The sequence below is a fragment of the Blennius ocellaris genome (assembly GCF_963422515.1).
Source record: "Blennius ocellaris genome assembly, chromosome: 17".
Taxonomy (NCBI): domain Eukaryota; kingdom Metazoa; phylum Chordata; class Actinopteri; order Blenniiformes; family Blenniidae; genus Blennius; species Blennius ocellaris.
The window spans coordinates 11,523,535-11,549,684 of record NC_137666.1 but is presented as its reverse complement, the minus strand read 5'-3'; the positions used below and the strand labels follow the sequence as shown (position 1 = coordinate 11,549,684).

The following is a 26,150-nucleotide window of genomic DNA, read 5'->3' as shown; positions in this document are numbered from 1 at the left end:
AAAACAAACCCTTTTAGTGCTGATTTTGACTCTCTTTCTCTCACCAGTGAAAAAGGCCATAAGTCAGACTGATGGAGGGTTGGCTCAGCAGGAGTCTCTCAGATGGAAGAAAGATGTACTTGTTAGCAAAGGTGAGTAACAGGGGTCATGGCTCGACTGGTCAGCGAGCACAAATCCGAAGTGCAACAACAAAGGCAAATGTTATGTTCCTTATCTAAAGTGGTTCAGCCAAAGTATTATTCCATCTGTTTTTAAAAAAGGTACATCATTTATTAGTCTCTTTGTGTTCTAATAAAATACACTGTGACAAGAGGTAAGGAAATCTGTATTTGTGGGATTTTTCACTCCATTGCTCATTGACCATCTTATCCCCTTAAATGGTGCCACATATAGATAAGACACTTGCACTTCTGGGATTGAGCAACAGAGCTGACTGGATTGTACACATGAAAAATTGTCTAATCTTTTCTCAGCCAATGACAAACAGGTTTTTGTATTTTGTTTTTTCACTGCCAAGTCTTATTTTGAGCTTCTGGTACCTGAGAGGCGTCTGACAACAGCCTCTCAATATTGAGAGATATCAAGAGGAGTTTCTACAATCTTATATCTACAGAGTGTAGGACAACAATATCCTTCAAGATGACAGTGAGAAGGTTTACCATAGACCTTTAGAATCCTGACTTCAGCCTCTGGGAACGATTGTGGGATCAACTTACTGTTCGCAGAGTGAACAACTTTTTGTTTAACTTGTGTCAAATTCTGGTCAAAGAATGAAATCAATCCCACAGCAGTGTGTGAGCAAGCTGGTGACCACCGTGAGGAGGAGGTGCCAGACTGCCGTGACAGTGTGTGGTTCTTTCACACAATACCGAGGCTCCTGGTTGTCAAGTGAATGCATTTTTAAATTCTGGTGTCTACAACCTTTATTCATCCAGCTCAACAAAGAAAAGTAAACGGCAAACAAATGCCGTTGTGATTGGAAGAGAAGATTATTTTGAAATGTGTTCATGTGAACAATTCACATTCTCAATCTGCTACACATCCCACAAATGCAAATTCCCAACACGGACAATACAGCTCAAAGAAGAATTAAATATTTAATAAATAAGTGGTCCACGTCCCCACATATTTTAGAGCCGGTGAACCAATAATCTCGAATATGTAGTGTGCTTTAAGCAAATTTAAATCAGGTATCAATTGAAATTGCACAAAATGTCTGAAAAGTTTAATCCAAAGTAAAATATAAACAAACATCTTCTGCATGCATGTTGAGTCAAAATATAAACATACAATTAGTTCCTGTCATTAAAAATGAACGTGACAATTTGGCCCTCAGTTAGTGCCGTCAATCGTGTGAGGCCCTTAAAATGATCTAAATTGTCTATCCATGGTATAAGATGTATTGTCAAAGAAATTTAAACAAACAAGGCATAACTAACCAAATTTGAATTTCCTCACTTCTTATGCAGAATTCACATACATTTGAACACACTAAAGAAGCTTTAATTGACAATTAACAATCACATTAGCTGGCAATGTAACAGCGGAAAGCAACTTGTTTGTAGCGTCTGTTACTTGTTCCAGAAGAATAACTGCAAAATATCAAAGTGCAACAATGTTATAATGACCCCTTCAATCCAGAGACACAGTTCAGTTTATTTATTTTAACTTGGCCTGTTGTGTTTGTGACAAAATGAACCAGTGGCTACCGTAATATTAAGTGGCAAGAAATTACGAGACACAAGAGTCTTGCAAATGTCAATGAAGCACCAAATACAGTTTCAGTTGTCGTTGCCTACAAATTAATGCCAATTCCTGAGTGTGGAGACATGTGAAGCCTCCATTGTGCATCCTGACCGTGGTATGAAAGCAGAGGCCCGGGAAAATTTACTTGAGGACCCAGTGGTTGCGTCATCGCCACATTATTGATATATCTGGCACATTCAGGAAATAATGAATAGTCTTCAAGTCTGAAGCTGAGGACGCTTCAATGCCAACAACTCCAGCATCACATTTGTATATTTACTGCCACTTTAAACTTTGGCTTTAATCTCGTAACATGCACTACTTCTTTTATACTCTTGTTTGCTGTAGATCGGCTGAGAACACTTCAGTGATTCATATTCTTGATTTCTGACTGACAACTACAGCCAGAAACCGCCCAGTCTTTCTTTTTTAAACGTGATATTTTTTGTAATATTAACTAGTAAAACAGCAAAGTAATCAGTAACTATTCCACAATTTAGCAACAGCCTCACATCATCAGCTTGGAATGGACTGCCAGGATTTGAATGCACTATATTTATCTAAAATTCATTAAAGAATATTACAATGTATTATATTTAGAGAGGATGAATATAGGAGATTAAGGCCTAGATACATATATATAGCCAGAGTTCTTTTTATTGGATATCCTGAGCTTGCGTTTTAATAAATTTGCCTTCCCGGTGTTTCATTAGTCCAATATAAGGGCTTTCAATCATGGTGAAACACTGAATGAAACTTCTGAAAGAATGTGAAACAATTTTTCCCTTACCTACAAAAGTAGTCATTTCAAAATAGTTTTGATTAATAATAATAGTAGCATTCAGCAACCAGTGATGTCGTTAGCTGCTGAATCTGTATTTATCTACCAACTCCCCACCCCCAAGGAGATACTGGAGAGAGATAAGCCCTCATTTGGAAAATAGGCAAACATCAGCTTCCAGGCAGGTACACATTTAGCCAGGTTTACCTTTCCAGGAGAGAAAAAAAGGAAAAGGGAGAGAGAAAGAAAAAGAAAGAAAGAAAGAAAAAAAACCCTTTGATTCTGTGTTGGTGGAAAGAAGTAAATTTACTCCAGTTGCTGTTCAATTTGGACCGGTGGACATTAAAGCAGGAGCCAGTGCCTAATAAGAGCCATGCCTGAGTGAGAGACATAGAAAGAACAAGAGAGAGAGAGAGAAGGAGAGAACCCCAGTGGAGGTGTGTCGCTGTCTCGGCTCCAAGGTTCCTGCTAATAGATTTCAGCTCCCTCAGTGTCCCAATTAGCTGGTATGTATGCTTGGTTTATGAATTCATGTGTGGATGTTAAGCGTGTGAACATATATGTGGTGTATGCGTGCATATTTCCACGTTTTAAGTGTCTGTTCCCATTTCTGTTCAGACACTTGGATGTTTTCTAAAGCGCCCAATTAGTATTTTAAAAACAACAACAACAACAACAACAACAACAACAAAAAAACCACCTTCCTTTTTCTGTACTTAGCAAAACAAAAAGACAACATTTTTCAAAGCCGAGAACAAAAGGAAACAATTTACAGAGATTTCCTTCTCGGCAGCAAGACGCTGATCAACATAAACACATGGCGACACAAACAAAAAAGCAAACAGATAAACCTGTCAATTTTTAGAGCAGCTTTTACCACTTTTTAAGGAAGAGCGTTACAAAGAAAATAGTGAGTGCACTTTTAACCCTGACCCTGTGTGAGGACGGACAGACACGGCTCGGGCCTTACCTGTAATAAACCCCCTCGGCTTCCACACGTGACCATAAATCACACCGTGTGCCTTCAAAGTATCGAATATCGACTAATACAACGCCGCTCACCCCCGGCTTTTATCCCTGTGTTTCCTCCTCCGTGTTCTGGTGGTGGCACTGCCTTTAAAGTGCAACCATCTCACTTTTTTTTTTTTTTTTTTTTAAAGGCACGCCAAGCAATTTATTTACCAAAGAAACTGCTGCCATAAATGACAGAAAAAGCAGTACAATTTACTGACAAGTAGTGAATGGGGCAGGGGGGCGCAGAGCGAAGCCAGAGGTCTTGGCTGGGCCTGTGAAAGACTATAAAGCTTTAGTAGTAGCCCACGACCTGTTTATGGCCGGCTGAGACACTGTGGAGTGAGGCTCCTGATCACTCGGCAAGCTTGAGATGGCGGCTGCTTTCTGCGTAACATGCAAACAGGAGATGGTAACGGAAAACAAGCCATTAACACAGCCAGTGCATTTAGTGGCATGTGATTTATTCCGCGAGACTATAGACTTCCCAGGAACCGCGGGTTGTTTCAAAGAAGAAGAAGAAGAAAAAAAAAAAGGGGGGGGGGGCTTGAGATTTTGTTCTTGAATTAAATAATGAGTAAAAGAAAGCACACAAAAACAACTGAGGAAATAAAAAACAAAACAAAACATGAAACATTTGATATGGACATTCGCAAAACATTGATCAGTAAATGAAAGATTTTATTTGTATGGAGAATGAGCGCAGAACTTGACTAACTCTGAAATAGCAACAAGAATATTAAAGGCAGATGGGAACAAAAGAGACTTTCTCATAGAGCCTTTAACTTTAATGAGAATTCGTCATAATTATTATTATTTTTTTTTTTTGTGAATAAATGCAACGCTTACCTTGTCTTCACCACATCAAGGGGATGCATCAAGCAGATCTCCACCAGGCCTAAAAGCAGCAAACAGGCAGAGTCAGTGCACTGGACATGGACGACGTCACAGATTCTTTAAGTATGTAAACAGGCCACTGCAGCTCTGAAAATAAAAAGAGCTTGATTGTGTCTTCTTCCAAGCCAGATTGCAGATAGCAACAGCAACATTAAAGTATGACTGAGGAACTTTTCCAACACTTAACAAATTCGTTATTTTGTCATTTTGCCCGACATGTTAGAAAACTGTTAGAAAAAGAACCCAATTTGCCATTTTGTCTTCTTCATGTAACTGATTTAAATGATCTCACACTCCTGGTCACAGCACAAGATGTCGATCTGTCTTATATATATATATATATATATGCTTTATCCAGACTTCGGTTGCTGTGGGATAAATCCTTTCCCAGTGAACAAATGGCAGATGAAATTATGACATTTTGATAAAAGAAACAAAAAAAAACCCCAACATACTTGACTGGTACAACAATCATTAGATGCCAAATAAGTTAATGATAAAAAAACAAAACAAGGATTACCGTGTGCATTAGTAAGCATATGCTGTACATCAGTCAGCGTTTCCACAAACCTAATGTGAACTTGCATGTTTCTGTTAAAGCCTGTCAGGATCTGATAACAACATAGGTCTGATGTCATGTTTGACAGCTCACTTTACAAAGAAAAGATCTGATAAGGAGGTTTCCTAACTGCTAACTAAGAAAAATGCCAGCTCACGTTGACTCACGGAATATTTTCGTTGTAGTTTTTCAGCTTCGCAGCTTTGAATGACGAGAGAATAACGAACAGGGGGAGACAAGGTAAACATGCATGCTGTGCCACTTTTGCATCGATTACAATAAAGAGTGAAGTAAGACGACTTTCTAAACTTACTGAAAGCGATATTTTAAACAGCTGAATCCACAAACCATGCTGTCCATGCCAATTCATTACATCTGCAATGTACCAGCAGGTTGAGAATCAATGACAATCTGAGGTTTTGCATGCATGGTAACTATGTGCATATGTGGAAAAACAACTTGGGCTTCTCACTGCATCTCTTTAGTGGAGCTCCGAAATCTTCTTCTGCACATTCCGCTGTGTGTACACAGCTGCTCAGAAATATAGGGGTCTTTCTAATTAGCGCAATTAAACATATTGTCCATAAAAAAAAAAAACTAAAGTCTTCTGGGGTTTTTCCAGGGAAGTAATTATCAAGTGAAACACCGCAGAAGAAATCGCTCTGTCTGCAGTTGCATTGCAACATACAACCCCAGAGAACTACTGAACTAGAGCTACAGACTCAAACACAATTCCATCTGTTAATGCTCAGTTGACCCTGGTTGGTGATGCTACTTGACCAAATAGGTAAACAAGACCTATTAATAGCCCTTCGGTGAAGATGGGGCAAGCCAAATCTTTCAGCGGTCAATCAGGTTACACGATGGAACCAAACCTGCTTGCGTGCTCCATCAGTCTGTACAAACACTGGGATCTGGGAAGTGACTGAACATGCTGAAAGAGCAGTGATCCAGAGTTTGTTTTTGTTGCAGCTTTGACATTTACTAGGAAAATATATCTGTATCCAAATCATCAAAGCCTTCTTGGATTTATTAGTTATTCTAGGTAACATACATAAAACCCAATTTGTCAATAACCTTCGCTTTTGTCCTGCATTTGAAATACTAAAAAGCAGCCATGTTTTAAGTTCAAAACAAAGTGCATCTATAAAATAAATACATCAATGCTAGTCCGATGGAAAATTAATACAAATGATGGTGGAGTCTATAACAGTGAGAAGTAACACAAATGAGCAGGCACAAAAAAAACTTTTGTTTTGCCAGTTAATTTTAGACGTATGACCTATATCAAGCATTTAGAAACTAACTTGGAAAATGTTAAAGTGGCCTTTGGTCAAAAATATGAGGTAAAATAAATCTCATGATGTCAAAAATGTGATAATTGTAAATAGTGTATATTTGATTTTTATGACTTTATAACACATAATCACAAAGAACAATTGAAGGTTGATATTTTTCAGTTTATCTATAAATAAATACATGCAAAGACATTTCTTTTTCAATGCATGTGTATATATTAATTTAACTATTTTTGTTTTACAATTAAATGCATGATTTGTATATTGGCAGGGAATTCAATGTTTCAGGAGGGCTGGAAACACCCGAAAAATAAAACTAAATGAACTCGCTTGCAGACTTGTAATTAAACTAATAAATCAGAGATTACTGTGGCAGACATTTTGAGTTTGCATTTCCATTCCACAGTTGTAGATTCCATAAAGTAAAATGACCTCTAAGTACCTGCTAAGTTACCTTCATGTTCAGGAGAACAGTGCTTGTGCACATCTGGATTCTTCACTAAAATGATTCACGCTACATTTTGGGCCTCATCGTAAACCTCCGATTACAGGAACTTTAAAAAGGATACAAGTTTCCAAATGCTTCATTAACTTAGAAATGTAACATTAGTAAACATGCTTCCCTAATTGAAAGGTTTGTTCCACTTTACACTCCACACGTGCAGCGGTTTGCTGGGTGCTTGTATACACGCATGACGCGAGTTCCCAGGCCGTCAGTCTTGTAGTTAAAGTGCACCGTGTACTAAATATGAGCTTGATGTCAGTTTGCGATGCACGTCCAGTATGGCAGTTGCGAAAGGATTCGGTGATGACAGGTAAAAATGCAAAACTGGGCTGTGTTTGTTCGAGCATCTGTCAAAAACTCCTGCAGACAGGACACTTTAAAAACAACCAATGGCAGAGGGGATGACAGGCCGTATGCATTTGAAAGAAAACTGAAAAAGGAGAAAGTGACTGACCATAATCCTTAAATGACCTTTACATGACACTTTGCAAAGCAGTTTATTTTTGTCTGGTATGGGGGGGGGGGATTCCCGAAGCTTCAGAAAAATCATAAGGCTCTGGCTGGACAAATTTAAGTGCAAATCACATCCGCCTGGGAAACCTTCCAGTCAGTCCATCACAGGACAAGCACAGAGAGACACACACTTAGAATCACACCTACAATCACACGCATCATGAAATGCATGCTTTTCCTGGACTGTAAGAGGAAACTGGAGTAAGCGAGGAAAACCACCACAGAACGAACATGAAAACTCCACACACAAAAGCATCCAAGCCCAAACCAGAAGCACACTTCTCACGATGTGGCGAAAGTGTTTAGCCACTACACTATCATGTTGCCCTCAAATAAAACAAATGTCATAAAAAAGAAAAAAAAAAAGATTGAAAAGCAATTTTTTCCCTCTTTGAGTCTCTGGAGAACATCTACACAAGCTAAGATCTTATATTCTTTAAAACGACTGGCAGTCATTAGGTAGATTTTTAAAAACTATGTGATGATTAAGTAAAGCAAGTTGATGACAATGTCGTTTTTTTGTGTGTTTATCTTGGTACTTTAGCTGACCATTTGAGAATGATTCTTGGCAACACACGAGTTGAAATGTCTTCTTGTGGGTGGGGTGGGGGACCAAACCCTGCAAAAAAATACATTACTGATGACTGATCTCTAAATGGTGCAACACATGGCTGCATCCATCCATCTTCCCTGTAAATTTTTTTTTCCAGGTGACTATGGGTGAAAGCAGGGGAGCTCGTGGACAAGTCACCAACACATCACAGGGCAAACAGACAGATGGACAAACCACATACACATTCACGTCTATTCACAATTCAGGGTCATCAATGAGCCTCACATTTAGGACTGTGGCAGTAAACTTGCTGCCTTCAATTCCAGTTTATTCAAAAATAATCATTGCTTCTGCTGAAATTCTACAGAATGCATTGGATTACATTATTATACCAAACACTCCAAGTATCATCATCATTGAAATCAATTGAGGTCAGATGGGAACTGGTAATCTAAATATCTCAGCATGTGAGACCCCCGAGCGATTTCCTCAACACCACGGAGAGGAAGTGTCTCACTCCACTTTGCCCCAGTGCATCCTGCTCTTCTACCCCAGCTGTCAGCACGTACTACTGTTTAATCATAGAGCGCGGCAGCAGTGAACCCACACACTCTTGAGAGCACTTCACACCCCTCCATAGCCTCCGATGCAGTCGCTGATGCATGCTGGGGGAGTGAGGCTACCGAGCTGCTTTTTTAACCCCCCCCCCCACTCTCACCTCAGTCGGCCTGCAGCTTCTCCAGCGAGCGCCGAGTCTGACCTGCTCCAGCTGCGAGGAGAGGCCGAACATTATAGTGACCCACTGTTTGGCTGACGTTTTGGGCTTTGCTTTGCATCAGTGAGTGACATATTGGGAGATTCCAATATTTTTCAACCGCAATGGTACTGACAGTATTTGTCATCCAGCACTGTGCACGCACGCGCGCGCGCGCGCACACACGCACACGCACACGCACACACACACACACACACACACACACACACACACACACACACACACACACACACACACACACACACACACACACGGGTGTCTAGAGTGCAGTTTCACAGATTCAAGACTAATCTTTTCTGCATCAAAACATTGTGTAATAGATGATTTTGCAGTGGGGAACAAAAGAAAATCGCAATAATACAATTAGATATATTGCTCTATTTCATACTGTGGCTCAAAATATATTATTTTTAATACAAGTTTACTTTAAAATCACATGAGGGTTTGATCAGGTGTGAGATGTCACTTTTATTTGAATATAATTAGATGGCATCAACCATAAGGTTAGGCGTTAAAAAGTAATGAACCATGTGCTATTTTTCTTTTCTTTAAAAAAAAAAAAAGGTTTTCTGTGTCTACACTGCAGTAGCACAAGTAGCCTCACTGGTAGTGCAAGTACAGGTAAGGCATACCAGGTCGCCTGATAACATGTCATCCAAAGAGAGAAAATCATACATCATGCAGATGAGATTATTATCTGTGTTGGTTTTGGCCGGGGAACGCACACAGTTTGCTCCCACGCAAAAGTGCGAAAGAAAAACAATAGAGCACCAGGGAATTATTGCTCAAAGGGTGCAGGTGTCATCCATCAATGCCGAGGAACTGAATGAATGACTGTAATTCCCTGCAGCTACAGGGGGAAGGTCAGTGCCACAGGAAGCCAGACTCACTCGGTTAAATGGACTTATACGTTAGAGACATTCAGCTTGGTCATTTCACACGCTTACTTGACCCAGTAAATGCTGCAGTTTATGGAATTATATCATTGAACGGAGCTTCAAAGGTAGGCTTACACACTCATTATCCAATTAAGTTAATAATAGATTCTCGATTCATTGCATGAAGGAGGAGAGGTGTCACTCCCAAAATAGTCACTCGAGCAATAAATTACAGAATTGTTTGTCCTTGACTAACAAATCCAGTGACAAAATGACACATAAAAGTCAGTTTGTGTCAGTGAAGCGTCTGAGAACTAAATCTATACACAGCTAATAGTTTTACCAACAAAATATATTACGTGGCTCATTGGAAGCCAAAGCAGAAAATTGCAGTCCATCCTGTGGTTTCAAGGCGTGAGGTTGAGACACAACAGCTTTACGATGACAGAGTTTCACCTCACAGGCCTGTTCTGGTTTTGAAAAGAGCTCCTGACTGAACCTGCAGGTAATATCTCATGCCTCCATGTCCACCATTAATACCTTTCAAGGCACATCAGACCTGGAATGCTAAACAAACCCTGTGAGGTGTTGCTGCTCTGCAATTTGTCAGCAGAGGTAACAAAGCCAACACGATATCCATCAGCAGCAGGGCCGGGCGCTCTGATTCAGAAAGTCTGATTAATTTGAGGTTCTTTTAGAGTTCAGAGAGGACTGAGGCTGACAGAAGGAGAAATGCAGCATGGCAATCAGGGATTCAGTAAATAACGAATGCACAGGTGGAGAAGGATCGTTTAAACAACCAACGAGACGGAGATGAATCAGAAACTCTCGTTCCTCGTTGATTTTATTGCAAAGATCAAGTTTTCACACGTCCTTCCCTGAAAATATCCTACAGACGAAATGCCAGGCGTCCACAGAGTGGAAAAAGGAATCCCTCACCAAGTGGTCATTTTTGGTTGATTGGACATTATAAGAGAGTATTTTTATTGGGACGCACAGGCAATAGAAAGGAGAACTCTTCTGGTGTCTATTAGATGCTCTTATGAAATAGTCTTCAACTGCTACACGACTTTCTAAAGGTATATATGCTTTCCACTTATTAAAAACGTTTTTTTCAAACAATTAATATTTTTGCACACATTTTTTTTACCATGATCTTTTTTCTTACAAGAATTAAAAAAAGATATCATGCCAAGAAAAGGTACAGCCCCCCCAACCCCTCACAGTTTCCCTGCTGCTGCTTTGCTGCTCTCGAGCTCCCCCAGGAAATGCCCGACTACACACACTAAAAAATGGCTATATTTTCCTGGGATATCTATCGTGTGTTGGTTTATGTTAGGATGGTAATAAATTTGCAAATTATTTACAAATCAAGAAAAAAAAAATGAAAAATGTATCACAAGTAGCCAAATAACATGGGGGCCTACTTGCTTGGGCCAGGCTAATAAACTATAGTTACTACCAAGTGAGGGAGAGGCACACCACAGTGCTGAAATACGGCCTTGGAACTGAAGGTATTTTTAAAGAAAACAGCTTGCGTAACAATTACAAATTGATCACATTAAAACTGAAATAGAGTATAAACCATTTTTCTATAACAACAGTGCGGATGAACATATATACGGAGAAACATTACAAACATTACATCTCATAGGTTGAGCGCATGGATACTTTTCTAGAGTAAGAGTAATTGAAGCCGGTAATTCTTTTAAAAGTGAATATAGAATAAGATGTTCTCGGCATAAAAAAAAGTGGGAGAAAAATAACTTAAAACAACAAGAAAAAGAGAAAAGATTATATTAACTCTGAAGTCTCGAAAACAAAAGACAAGAGGAACGAATTATGTAGGAATCATGATACATGTCAAAAGAAACAGACAAATGGTGGATTTGGACATCTGGAGCAAGAAGCCACAGCAAGAGTGGGAGCGAGAAACAGAAAGTGAGAGCTATTAATCACAGATATCACCAATCGGGCTTCCTGTCGTAGGAGTGCAGAAGCGACCCGGTTAACTCCCTAAACACTGTCTAATTCTCCACTTGAAAAAGCTCAGAGGGTGCTTAGAAAAACAAGCGGGGCCCCCGACCAGAGATACACCATCCTGGGTCTGGTACTATCACTTCCAACGACATTCACACACCGAGGACACGGATTGATTATAAAATGGACCTTCTGAATGAATGCTTCATATAGATTTAAATCAATTCAGCTGTTTTAATATAGAACACATTATGAATCTAATTTAGAATCCAAGTTAAACCTGGTTTGAGTCCAAGTTAAGTTTGGGGTTATTTCTGTGGATGTTATCATGCCTGGGTAAATACAAAGTCCAGGTAAATATTAAATACCATTCATCCATACACACAGACGTTTCAATAACAAAGTAAGCATTAATTTAAAGCTAATTATTGATTTACTACTATCACGTGCACCAACATAGAAAACAAGTTTTGTGACATAGAACGGGGTGATACTATTATAAGAAAACGTAACTTTCTATGTTTCTGGTCACTTTGTACACTTAAGACAAATGAGTGTGCAGAAAGCTCAAATCTAACCTTTTAAAATAACCGTGAAAGAAAAACCTCTGGTAGTTAGTGGGGGGAAAATGCTGTAATAAGAACATTTGTTGATACCCATCACAGGTAAATAAAATTGTAAATAAGTCAATAAAGTAATATAGAGTTTAAAAAATATAGGACAAGAAAGGATTAGGAATACATGGTTAACGCCCAACTACTGCTTTTTGTACATTTATGCTTTCATAAAAGCAAATGTAATGACGATTCCTTCACCAGAGATCTGACTGCCTTCATGACTGAGAATCTGCACAGACGAACAAGCTCGCTCTACCATACCTCACCGTGACTAATATATTCCATTTGTAAATGATATATTGAGTTTTCAATGAGTGTGCTCTCTCTCTAGTTTGCATTTATCTTGGGAGTTGTGGCACATTTTCTCCCACTGGCTATGCTCAGAGAAAGCTGGGGAATGTCCCTGCCTGTCAAACTCGAGATGAACCCTGTGATACTGATGGAAGTGCGAAGTTTGGTGTGTGTGTGTGTGTGTGGAGTTGGCTGGGTCAACCGAGCTGCCTGCACTGACAGGCTAATGACAGATGTCAGTTGTTGGATGTCAGACGCGGGTGCTGTCAGAGCCTGTGTCCTGCATCACTGTTACTGCTTTCTTGACACCTGTGGTGACATTTGTTTCCCTCAGCACGACCATCCGATGCAAATAGCTTCACCAGAGGCGGATGAGGGCAACAGGGGGAGAAGAAAAGGGGCATAAAATGGATGCAAAACCTGTTGTAACTGATGTTTGAGAGGAAGCGCTCTGTGTCATCTCGGACCAATTTCTTTTATGAGGTTCGCTTTTTAAGCAAATTTCCTCCAACTCCTGCAGGGACACCTGTAACCATCTAAATAAACTCTTTAATCCCCTCTCACTCTGCAGTCTTTGTTAAATGCATCCCAACCTATGACAGCACTCCATTAACCCCTCCAAGGGGTTTAAGCTTAAAGCATTGTTCAATTTGGGATTACTAATGCGTGGAGGTGAGCCGTCAATGAGCCACAAGGTGAATGAAGGGTGTGATAATGACTAATTGCTTAATCTTTTCAAGCATGTGGTCTGCAAGTCAACTCTGGCTCAAAAGGTGGAATGACATTGCAAAGTATAAATATGACAAAGAAAACACTCTCAAACAGACTCTGAAGTGTGAGATATGATTTTTAGGACTTTAGAGGTTTAAAGTAGGAAAAAAGCAAATAGTCATTTGTTGTATTTATGTATTCAACTAAATTCAGCTGGTTCGTTGACATTTTTGCGCATTTTTCTAAAGGACTATTTTATTACTTATTATGATATTATCTTAGTGGAGCGATTCAGTCGAGATCAAATCAACATAATTACATACACAAAGAAATCTGTTTTGGGTCGAGAACACTTAAGTATTGGGTCAGAAGTTCAGAAAAGCTCTAAAAACATTTTGAATTCATTATGTTTTAACATTCATACTCCCCTGCTTTCTGCAAGGTTTCCACAAACACCTTTGGCCCAAATGTGACCTAAATATTCAGCATGAATGCTTTCTGTCTGCTGGCACAACCTGCTTTGATTAATTACAGCCACAGTCACTCCAAGACGCCGAATTTGTAACTTCAATTTAATGCTTGGTCGATGCAATTGAAAATATGTCAAAAGATAATAAAGAATATGATGAGAGCTCATCTATGGACCGGAATGATTCCTGTTTTTATCTACAGTTGATATTTTGATCCGTTTTCACAAACAAACAGGCGTGGTTCTAAAATGATTCGGGGTGTGTGTGTGTGTGTGTGTGTGTGTGTGTGTGTGTGTGTGTGTGTGCCTGTGTGTGTGTCTCAACAACTCAGTCACTGCCGTCTGACCTGGACTGTGCTAGCACTTGTGGCCAAACCAGTTTGATGCACATTATTACAGCCCAAAGACATCCTTTTGCGGTTGCGTTCTAGTTTGAGCATGTTACATAATTTCTCTATTAAAAAACGACCTTTCGTAACTTACAATTGAAAAAATATTAAAATGAAATGCATTATTGTATTTTGAAGTAATTTATAAACATTGGTGTAGTTTACATGCATTCAGTGAAAGGGATCCTTTTATATATAAATCCTAAAATCCATACATTTTATACATGCATTTAGACATTTAAATTTATGTTGGCTACTAGCCATTTAGTTTTCCAAGGTTTTTATTTTCAATATTCAGAAGATTGAGACAGATTGGGGATAACAAATGACTACAAATGATACTACAACCAAGGTGCAAAGTATGAAAAGGGACAGATAAGCTCGACATACTTAAATTCTAAATACTGTATATAGTTATCATTACTAGTCTACTAGATCTGTTGCTTTTTATTATTTTATGTCCTACTTGTATGCATGTTCTAGGGATTTTACTTGTAACTGGTTACTGCTTTTAATTATACTTCTTGATAGAATAAAGGTCTATCTGTGTGGCCCTGTGTAGAGTTTACACATTCTCCCCACCGGTGTGTGTGTGTGTGTGTGTGTGTGTGTGTGTACATGTTTCCTCTGGATCCTCCAGTTTCCTCCCACAGTCCAAAAACATGCATATGAGGTGAATTAATGACCCAAAATTGCCCCTAAATAGATGTGAGTGTTGGTAGTAAGCTGGGATTGGCTCCAGCACTCTGTGACCCTGAACAGGATGAATCAATAAAGAAGATGGATGGATGAACAGGGTGACTCCACAGTACTCATCAACCAGAGACTACTACTGTAGGACTGATTTCCTCAATTTAAACCAAATCCAAGATTGTTGAATTTCTAAGAATGTTTCTCGTCAGGTAGGAGGATTTGATTCTGACTTCTAAGGTGTATTGTTTTTCCAGAGTATTTGTATGTTATATATCTTATTGCAATCTGATTGTGGGGTATAAAGAGGCAGATTACATAAGTTCCTTCTGCCTTCTGCTTCCTTTCATTCATAGGTTTGAAAATTATTGTTTTATTTTGTATCGAATAGTTTTCATTTCTATTTATCTTTTGTCCATGAATGAAATAAAAATACATTTCAATTTATTCCAGATTAATTTTAAATTGTGACACGTACTATGTGATTGAGAGTGAGAGGCTGGTCAGAAGTTATGCAAACTCTTTATTTAAATGCAATTGGAATTCATTAATTGTTTTTTTGTTTACAAGCACAGAACAATGACATACCATAATTATGCTCCAACAGGGGAACTCCCATATATATTTGATTTATAATATATCAACTGAAATTATGAAAGTATTATTCTTTATGTCTGTGATTGTTTTGTGAACAACTGTTTGAGTGTTATCTTGTTCTGTGAAGTATATACATATATATTTATACACACACAGAGGATGTACTTTTTTTTTTTTTTTTTTTTTACCAAACTCTTAAAAAACTCTTCCTTGAGATTCAAATAATTGTAGATGCATCTGTATGTTGCAGGGTGAACAAAACCTGACTTTAAGGAATACAAATGTAATAAATTAAAGTTACTGTCACATGGATTATATATACTGCTTTGCTAGTTGTAAATTGGTTGAAATGCTGAGTTGCCCTTATTTAGAAGTGTTGCACTATTAGATTTGGTACAAGATTGTTTAATTGGAAAAACTACAAGGTAATGTCCTGTCAGACAAAACGGTTCAAAAACAGCTCTGATCTTGGTTGGTGAGACACAATAGCAGTGGGAACAAATAAATAGTTAAAAATTAATCACCTGCAAGTGCAAGTTCATGGATACAAAATGAAATCTGTGCTACTTTTCTTTGAAACTGTGCAGAGCTCAATCCATTGTCTTTATGGGGAGCTTTCATATGCTGCTGAGTGAAGTGAGTTAAAAATGTTTACAGCAAATGGACTTAAACCATCATCATCAACCACATCGCCACATCTCTTTACAGCTTCACGTCACGGGAGCTGCAAACACACCCACCCCGACTACGCCCTCCTCTAGTCTTCAGCAGATTCACCTTGAGTAAACAAAGATTACACCTCCATCCCATCATCCAAATCCCAAAGGGGGGAGAGCTGTGTCGTTAGTGTCACCTAGTGGACGGAGGAGAGACGGGGATTGATTAATACACAAAGAGGTGAGACAGAGCGAGAGATGGAAAGCACATGTGGGAGCCACACAAAAGATGGCTGTCTGCCTGAGAGGGAGAGAAGGAAAGCAGCTGGAGAAGCATATTCCATTTAACAAGATAAATGGACATGCAAATGATCCATCACATGAGTGTGTCATTTCAGAAAATACTTTCCCCTTTAGAAAAACCTACTCCAGCCACGTTTTGTGACTGTCACAGACAACCATATGCTTTTTTTGTTGTTGTTTTTTTGTTCTTTTTAAACAGAACTGACCGCTCAGCCAAAACATGCACAACTTTCTCCGGAAGCTCACCTGAGTCCATAAAAGCTGATAATAGAGCCAATAATTGGGAGGGAACAGCAATAATGGAGTTTTAGTGAGGCAGTAAATTCTTTAATTAGTTGTTAACACCCTGTGTCTATATGGATAGGTTGAAGCCCCCCCTTCATTACAAGCTGCTGTCTAGACCGGGCAAGATGGACACTTGGGCAGAAGGCCGCTGACTCATCTTAATAAAAAAGAAAAGCACCTGGGGGTCATAACGGCAAGCTGCTGGGGGACATTTAAAGCCAGAAAAGCCGGCATGTGCAAACCAACTTGTAACTTAGCAGCTCAGAATTTTGCTTCAGGTCGGAAACGCAGCCAAAGCAGAGATGTTTCTGCGGGCACAGGCCTCCAGCCACCTGGAAGAAAGCCTGGTTTGGCTGATATTTAAAGATGCTCCATGGTAGGGACATTTCTCCAAACATACAATCTTTGCGGGTACAGAAGAAAGGCTGCAAGGTAGATAAATGCAAATGATGCAGCGACTGAAAAACCAGCGGACATTCCTGAGGAGTGATACTATCTTGTGGTCCACAAACTATCCATGGTAGCAGTGATACAGTAAAGGAGAGAGTGAATAAGCTCCTGGGGTGGTCCGTCCTTTCTGTTGGAGAGGGAATGAGAAGAGATGCGAGGCTGCAGCGTAGTAGCAGGGGCTGGACCTGTGGCAGTAGCAAAAAAGGGAAGTACCCGCATAGCTCCCTCTTGTCCTAAGCCGGGAGAGTTAAAGGCAGGAAGCCATTACCAAAGTGTAAATGCACTCAGCCATCACTGCTTTAAACACAGTCAAAATATGTTCCAGCACTTAAAAAAAAAAAAAAAAAGTGGGCGGAGGTTGGTTGCGTTCAAAACGAACAGAGCTCCCTTGTCCCCTTAAAATCTAAAAGACGAGTGCGCGGTAAAGCTCCACGACACCGGCTTCACACGTATTGTTAGTAAGCTCGCTTTGTGCCTTTCCAAACATTGCTTAGCGTGGCTCCAGATGCACGCCGGCGGTTTGAGCCTGATGAGAGGCCGTGATTATGTTACATACTGCGGCGGTCGCATGCAATAATTTAGCAATCAGCGGCACAGCTTTGTGTTATGGCTATGATTTATCAACATTATTTGAATTGGGGTAATAAATTGTCACAGGCGGGTAGGCGGGCCTTAATGGCTCGCTGTGTGACAAGGCATCTCTAACAGCTTTTGTTTTGGCAGATGGCCCTGTGCCACGTCGCTCACCCGCCATCGGGGAAACCATGCTCACAGAGCCAATCGCAATATAGCCCTTTCCTTCAGCGTATCAGTGCTTGCTAAGTCATATGCAAACAGACAGAATATGTGGAGATAAGGGAACAGATGCAAAGAGGCTTGGAGAGACACAAACTGTTCCATTTATGGATAAAAGTAAAGAAAGAAAAGGTCAAATTAGGGAAATCCACCAAAAAGCTAAGCAAATATGGCATTTTTCCTGTGATTCTAAACATTTAAGTAGAAGTTCCACACATGAGCTCATGTCAGTCAAGCTGGAAATGCGACTCTGAGCTCTTTATATGCTGGAGCTGCTCCACTGGCGCTGAATGACGGACTGGCTTTCTGTGACTCAGTGTCCGAGGTGATGCCGAGGAAGGTCAAGCAAACAGTCTTTAAGTACGTAAGTCCCAGATTCATTGTCAATGGAGCAGAGCCACGTTTTGTCTCATGAAGGCATCGCATTAGAGCCTTGCTTCTTTGGTTTCAGGCTTTGTGCAAAACTTATTGCAGGAGGAGCGAAAGGTCACACATGTAGTGAGCTGCACTTAGACTGAGCTCTTTGGAGAGACTGCCCGACTACAATAAAAGCATTTTTGAGAAACTGAACACAAGAGCGAGTTGATCAGAAGCCTACAAAACAGCTACAAATAAGAGCAAAAGGTTGCATGTTACAAGCCAAAGCTGCTCTGACTTAATTTCACATGTGCAGACGCCAAATTGTTAATGAAATTCAGCAACACGCAAAAGAAGGAATAGCTCCATCATCCTGTAATTGAGAGGTCAAGCTCTCCTCGTTGGACAAGCTCCAGTTGAACCGTGCGCGGATATGGTGGTCGCTTTTATCCTGCTATTTGTCAGAAAAGCTGAAATAGCTCCAGACTGTCAGCAGAGAATTATGAATCAGAGCCAGATTCAGTTGTTTTTTTCGTTTTTAAAACAGGAGGAAAGTCACACAGCAACTCAACTCGTGCAGTCAAACAAAGGTTTTTGAGTTGCTACATATGCTACGTTATTTTATTATTAATTTTTGGACTAAACTGAAAAGTCCTAATATAACAGCCTATGGAGTTTGTTTTGAGGTTTTATGCTATTTAGTTTGAAAGTTAAGTGGTTAAACCTTCAGAAAAAAAAAAGAAAGGAAACATGTCATTTTAATTTTCAGGGATCATTTTTATTTTCACGTCAAATGGAAATACTGTATTTTCATTCGGATTTGGAAATGTGAAGGTCCATAAAACTAACAGATGACACCTTGGCTCAGCCTTCCCACAATGTGTGAGGCCTCCTGCGCAGGAGCCAGCTGGGCCCTGGGACGGATCCTAACATGTCCTAAAAGGATCCATCAGTTTGCTTACGTTTAGCCATCGCCGAAGCCAGTTTGGCGACAGTAGTTGCACGGCCTGTGTACATTTCAAGCAAGAGCGAGGCGTTGCGGTGTGAGAGTAGCGAGTGCGATTTGGGCATCCGCTTTGCTATGACAGATGCCGACGATGAACTCTTGACACTGGCTCAACCGGTTTATGTTCAACATGTGTGTCTCTGTTACTGTCTCTGGTTTCCAGAGGGCTGGACGAGCTGGATCGCTGCGGACCAAGGTATGTGTGTGTGTGTGTGTGTGTGTTGAGGCCTGGGAGAGATGAGAGGAGCAGCAGGATTCGTAGCTATCTGGGAGGTTGAATGTAATGACACACGGGGGACAGATTAGGTTCCTGTCCATCAGGGTTCCATCAGGAAGACTCTGATTTACAGCCACGCTGACCAGCGAGCTTGCCCTCCACCCAAAGCAAACACACGAGGAAAACACCACCGCCTCTGTGTGATGGCAGCTGGTGGGCTCGCGCACACACACACACACACACACACACACACACACACACACACACACACACACACACACACACACACACACACACACACACACACACACACACACACACACACACACACACACACACACACACACACACACACACACACACACACACACACACACACACACACACACACACACACGTTGCATTTGGATACTTAGTAAGGGTCGGTGTCGATTTAACCGAAGGACAAGCAATACAGCAAAAAATACAGCTTGAAAATAAATTGCATTTAAGTACATGTTGAGTTTGCATATGTGCCTGTCCAAGATATATAACAACATACGCACAAGTTAGCATCTACCTCCTCAGAACAGTGAAAGGAGGGAGATGGACAGATCCATTAAACAAGACGTCACCCCCAAACACAACAATGATTAATCACACGCTGCAAATTATAAGCACCTGTATGAATGAACGGCGAAGGAAAAGTCTCTCCCACTGTCAGACTGCATACTTTCACTCTCAGACAGCCCCCCCCCGCTGACCCTATGCACCCCCCCCCCCCCCCCCACCCCCGCCTCATTCGGACCAAGAGGAAGTCTGCCTGAACAGCAATAACTCATTGCATTCACAAATGGCCATTTTGACTTAAACTCGCCATGAAATGATACATTTTGATATCTTATGCAGGAGTGATCAACAGGAGCTGAAAAGTAAGAGAGCAAAATTCTCTGATGCTCAATTATGGGTCTGAATTTCCAGGCGATTTATTACAAATTGTGTGTAATAACCTTATTCTTTAATTCAAATGCATTCATCTGAAATGTTTCATTGGACAGACGTAAAACTAGAAATAACTCAAAGGAAAAAAAAGGCTGATTCACTTTCAATACCCTTGTCTAGCAGAGTGTGGCCCCGTCTGTGCAAAATCACCTGAATTCATTATGCTAACAAGCTACGTAGCCCTGCTGATAGGCACACACGCTGATGTGAGGAAATGTGAGTTTGATTAATGTGGGCAAAATTGAGCTGTGCAGACTGCTCCCCAGCCCCAGTTAAAGGAGTCGCCTGCCATCAGGCTCAAAAAGGCTGCAAGCTGCTGAGCGGCACTCCAACCTGCAGTCCTCAGACACGCCACGGCAAATCTGCAGCAGACCTTCTTTCTCCGGTCTGGACACAAGCACATCTAGCTGGTACACACAGCACTAAATGAAAACCATACTTTTGATAGCTTAGTGTTCATGTATATACATATCCAAAGGACCTAGACTGCCTTGCCTGTGATCTTCAAGTGCTTTCAAACGAGCCAGACCAACACGGCCAAGAGCGGGGACTCGTCTCAAGAGATGGCCCATCTCATGGACCAGCAGGTCAGTTGACAAGGGTCCAAAACTAGCTACTCTGGCAATGTCCAGCCCTTAGGGAAGTGTGGCCCACCGCTGTGCACGAATTAGCATGGAGCAATGAGCAAGTGGAGGGGCAGGCAATGAGAGCAAAGGGGGGGGGACGGGGAAAAGCTAAACTGAGGAACACACAGAGCCCCCAGGTACCTGCCTGTACAGTCGCCTCTCTCCAAATGTTTACTTTGGACAAGACCGGCGGCCAACTGGTTGCAATTGACCCTCTACCAGGACGAGTTAGTGAGCGAACATGAGACTTTTCCTTCTGGGAAAAAGATGGAGGAAAGCCACACACACAACCACCCACACAACCACACACTACAAAGTGCACATGCATACAAATGTATATCAGTGAACTGAGAGCAGAAGAAAAAGAAAAAAAACTCCACAAATCCCTTTCGTAACACAAAAGGCACATAGAGCACCTTGTTATGTTCTGCTCAGTGTGTCACAAAGCTTCTTTGATCAACAGAGGTGTGACTTCAAATTTCATAAACGAGTTGGAAAGAGACCAGACGTCATGAGAGGACCCAAAACCCACATGAGTCCACCTGCCACAGGTGTTAAAGCTCAGACCTGCCGGCACTCAGGCGGGTGGAGAACTGAGCTGCTGGCACACAGCACCAGGCAAAGGCAGACACCCCTGAAAAGCCTTCACTTCGACAGAGTCTGAGCTCTCTGCTCCCATTGGTCATCGACCCAGCAGCACGGATAGACCAGGATGTGATGGAGGAGGGTTGCATGGAGGAGGCCCGCTGGCCCCATAGACTAAATAAAACCTCTTAATCCTCATAAACTACTCCATATGAGTATTATATCCCTAACTCTGCACAGGACTTCCAATGGAATGGAACTCATTTTGCGGGTAAAACATTACCAGAATTCCTCCTGTTGCTGCCTGGCTTCCATAATAGGTTCCGTGTTCTGCTTGAAGAACGCTTCGATGCGAACCCTCAATTTCCCCGCAAATATTGATGACAGAACATGCTTATGATGAAAAATGCCCCTGGAAAATGTAGATGAGGAGGCTGGTTTGACGTAATGATTCCCTTTCCAAAGATGGAGTACGTGTGTTCGGACAGGAAAAGCAACGGTTGCTGACAAGGACACAAACTATGTGCACAGAAACCCTTTTGGGCTCCGTTTCACCATGAGAAGAAAAAACCACAAAGCAAACATGACACCCACATTTTGTTTTTTTTAATAAAGCGTGATCACACAGGCCCGTGGAGTTGATATGATTCATCAATAAAAATCACATTTAAAATAAACATGCCTGTGTAATCATTTCTCTTGTCAGTTGGCCTATTCATGCTCAGCACGCGAGCCCTCTGAGCATACACCTGAGCAGTGTAAGCATGCGCCAGTGCCGGACAGGAAACAAGGGGGGGGGGGGGGGGGGGCAGGTAGGCATTTCACTCCAGGCCAGTCATTTGTCACAATTGTCACTGAATGCACAAACACAAATTACTGAATTATAACTGCGGATGTGTGTGTCCTGCCTTGGCTAAATCAAGACGGCACTGGGAGCTGTCATAACAGGCTGGTGTCTGGGCCACCATGAGGGTGGTGGTCTTCTGGTGGTCTTCAGGTTAAGTGTTTAGTGGGGTAAATATAATGGGAAAGAGGGAAGTTAAAATAAGGTTATTGAGTAGGGAGAAATCATGCAGGCATATAGACATTTCTACATATACATGATATATTGGAATAATTATTGCAAACCTGAAAACCTGGCGACAAAAATCACAATAAAGCTTGTTTGTTGAGGTTAAAGAATAGGATAAAATGGCAGAGAATAGATTTGGAACAGAGAAAAATACACCAATCAATTAAATAGTAATTGAAAATGATTTTCAATCAAAAATGTATTTAGATCATTACAGCTTCTTACAGCGCCAGAACCTTATGATTTGTAGTTACACAAAACAAAACACTGGAGATGTCCCCTTGCTTTAGGGGAAATTCTTATATTCATAAATGTAAGAAAATAGTAAAACAAACCCCTAAAATTGGAGAAAATCTTACTGCGGGATTCAAACCTCAAACTTTGAAAGGTGCAAAAACAGCTTTGCCTAGAAATACCATGAGAAGCAAAATGAAAGATGCACACTGATAATTCTGTGAAGCGGTAAACTTCAGACAGGCTCACGTGTGTAATTTCTGACATAAAAACAAAAACTTAAAACATAAAAGTACTTCCTCTGACAATGAAAGCAAATATTGCTGCAAAAACTCTGTACAAGTTGTTCTGTTATGAAGCTTTAGTGAGCTGAGCCACGCAGGTATGGTGGCCCAGACACAGGAAACGTATTAACGTGAACCACCGTTTACTCTCCTAACCACACACTGTCCCAAAGGGACGTGGATAAAGAGCTCAAGCCAAAGCCTCTTTTCGCACACGCGCACACACGCGCACACGCACACACAGATGTATTAGACAATTACATTTTTACATATACACTACAGAAATGGTTACAAATTGAATGCAGATACACAAACACATGTGAAGCTTTATAAACAGACAAATTTACTTCGAAATGAAAATATTTACACCCTTAAACATCCATGCACACGTGCTCAAACACACTCGCTCACCCACAGATACACTTGGCAGAGTTTCAGACGGACAGTGCTGCTCTCACTGACAGAGACAAGCGCCGTTTCTCCAGCTCTGCATGTTAACACCTGTCCACATAGACAGCCACACACTATCCATTAACACCTACATAAAACACCTACAGGCACCCGTATTCTATTAGAGGTCAGCGCCCAGCTCCTCAATTTCATGGCCCATGCATGGGGGCGGCAAAGGTGAATGTGATGACAGAAGGGCAGGCGAGCCGCTCTGCCTCAGACCGACTATCACTTCTGCACATTTGCAGGCAGGTGGCAGACATCTCTGGAATAGCTGCAGAGGAATTTTCTTTCTGAATAATAAAAAAATATGTCAACATGTTCAAAAAAAGTTATGCTTAATAATCCTCCATAAATCAGAAAGAAATTCTGCTTGTCTGTTTGTTTAGATTTAATCGTTGCTTGCTATATTTTGCTTTCCTTTCTTAGCCGGCTCTCTCCCTCTCAAAGGCATTGACTTTTTCTCCTCGGCTCTCGGACTTTCTTCTCGCCGCCCCCCCCCACTCAGGAACTGCTTCTCTTCCATGGCTGGGAGGTTGTAATTTGTAACAGGCGGCTCGGCAAGCAAAGAGGTCTCCCTCTTATCTGGACAAGGGATCACCAGGAAAATCATATCAGAGCAAAGGCGTGTTTAAATATAGCCGTAATTGCCGCAATCATTTCTTGCCGTCTCCTCGACTCCCCCCTCCTACCTCCCGCATTAAAAGGCCCAACCCTCTGCACCCTTTACTTTCTTTCTCCAGTCTCAAGCCCCCACCAATCCCCAAATTCATCAGCGTTTTTCTTTTTTTTCTTAGCTTTTTCAGAGCAGCCTTCCTCTTCCCCAGCGTTTCCTCCTCCAGTATCCAGTTAATCCTGGCTCGTGGTGTGGGCTCGGGGGCTGACAGTTGCATGACAAGGAATGTTTCCCTTTGTAAGAGCCTACTTCCTCCTTGTGCAGTTTTAGCCTAATTGAAATGTTTCCTATTGAGCTCAATCAAGGGGGCAATTACCTAATTATTCGCTTATGCCTAACTCGACCCTGCACAGAGAGAGCTGCAGAGAAAGGAGAGGGGTGATTGGAGGGGAGAGAAGAGGAGGTAGAACGGGAGTAATAGAAATATTAACATACATGTAACAAGTAAAAGTTAATTTAAAATGGCAAAAAAACAAAAAAAAGAAATACAATCATTTATTTTTATATGGGGGATATACAGGGAACTGAACATCTGATTAAAAAAAAAAAGTCTTTCTGCAGAAGATGTTTTTTTTATAGAAAATTATATTTGTACATCTGCACATATCCAGAATCTTCTATTAAATTGAAGTGGCATTGTTTTGCAAACATTTGAAGAAACACACATACGTCCTATATTGAAATATTTTCTTAACCATGAAAAATCTATTTGACTTTTCAAGGAGTTTGATTTCAGCATTCAGTGCAAGATGAAGTTGTGGTGCTTATTTTTTTTTGTTTTTTTGCAGCGCAAAAAGGAAAAAGGTGGTACTTTGAGAAAGCGTTTGGTTTTATGGGCTCATAAGGAGAAGTATTATCAAAGAGAGGAGCGAGGGAGACGTGGGAGACGAGAGGGAGACATTAAAGGAGCTGGAATGTTTTGTCCAAGCTCAGCCGGCCTCCAACACATTTAATAATGAGACAGGTAATAAAACACACAGGCCCATGCATGCACCCCCCCCCCCCCCCACACACACACACACACGAGAGGACGTGTTTTCTTCTACACTCTCCTGACATTAAAATAGATTGCCTATGTCATGTTCAGAACCATAATAAACAACATTTTATAGCTCATTTGAAAATGGAGTATGTTAAAAAGCAATCAGTACATCATTAAATGTATCCATCTTGTGCAAAGTAAAGCTTTACTTGTGAATAATTTATTTCAGCTCTGTGAAAAATGTCCCTCCGCCGCGCGATGGATGGCGTAAATATCTCTACCTGTGTGAGAGGGGCTGTGTATTTTCTGATCTGAATTCTGTCCTCCTCCTCTCTCTCATCTCCGAGAGCCCGCCCTCCACTGCAGCCTCAACAAGTGTTGGCTGGGTGACTCTTAAATCAATCATTGAAATATATGGATAAATCAGTGAGCCGTCTGGGTTTAAGCACACATGCCGTAGCTTAATTCACCCGAGCAAATGAGCACAGCAGCCATATTTCAGCCAACATGTGCGCCACTGTTGTCTAAACAAGCGCTGCAAGGCAGGCCGCAGAGGAGGGTCCTGGCTGGAGGTCATGGAAAGCAGTTATAACGCGTGCACACAAACACATATACATACACACACACACTGACACACACACACACACACACACACACACACACACACACACACACACACACACACACACACACACACACACACACACACACACACACACACACACACACACACACACACACACACACACACACACACACACACACACACACACACACACACACACACACACACACACACACACACACAGTGAAAGGGAGTGAAGGCTCTGGCTTGAGGTCATGGAAATCCGTTATAATGCCGCCTTTCACCAGGGAAAATGAGAGGAGCAGGAGCTCACCAACACAAGTTACTTTCCTATGACACATGTTA

General features: G+C 41.2%; 1 protein-coding gene across 2 annotated transcripts in view; it reads right to left on the bottom strand.

The window, feature by feature from the left end:
* Positions 1-26,150, bottom strand: part of slc25a21 (solute carrier family 25 member 21) — a 92,330-nt gene that overhangs the window by 28,262 nt on the left and 37,918 nt on the right. For both annotated transcript variants that reach the window (XM_080512295.1, XM_080512294.1), the window contains one exon: positions 4,388-4,436. In XM_080512295.1, the coding sequence (XP_080368421.1) occupies positions 4,388-4,436 (49 nt within the window). The remainder of the gene's footprint in view (positions 1-4,387; positions 4,437-26,150) is intronic.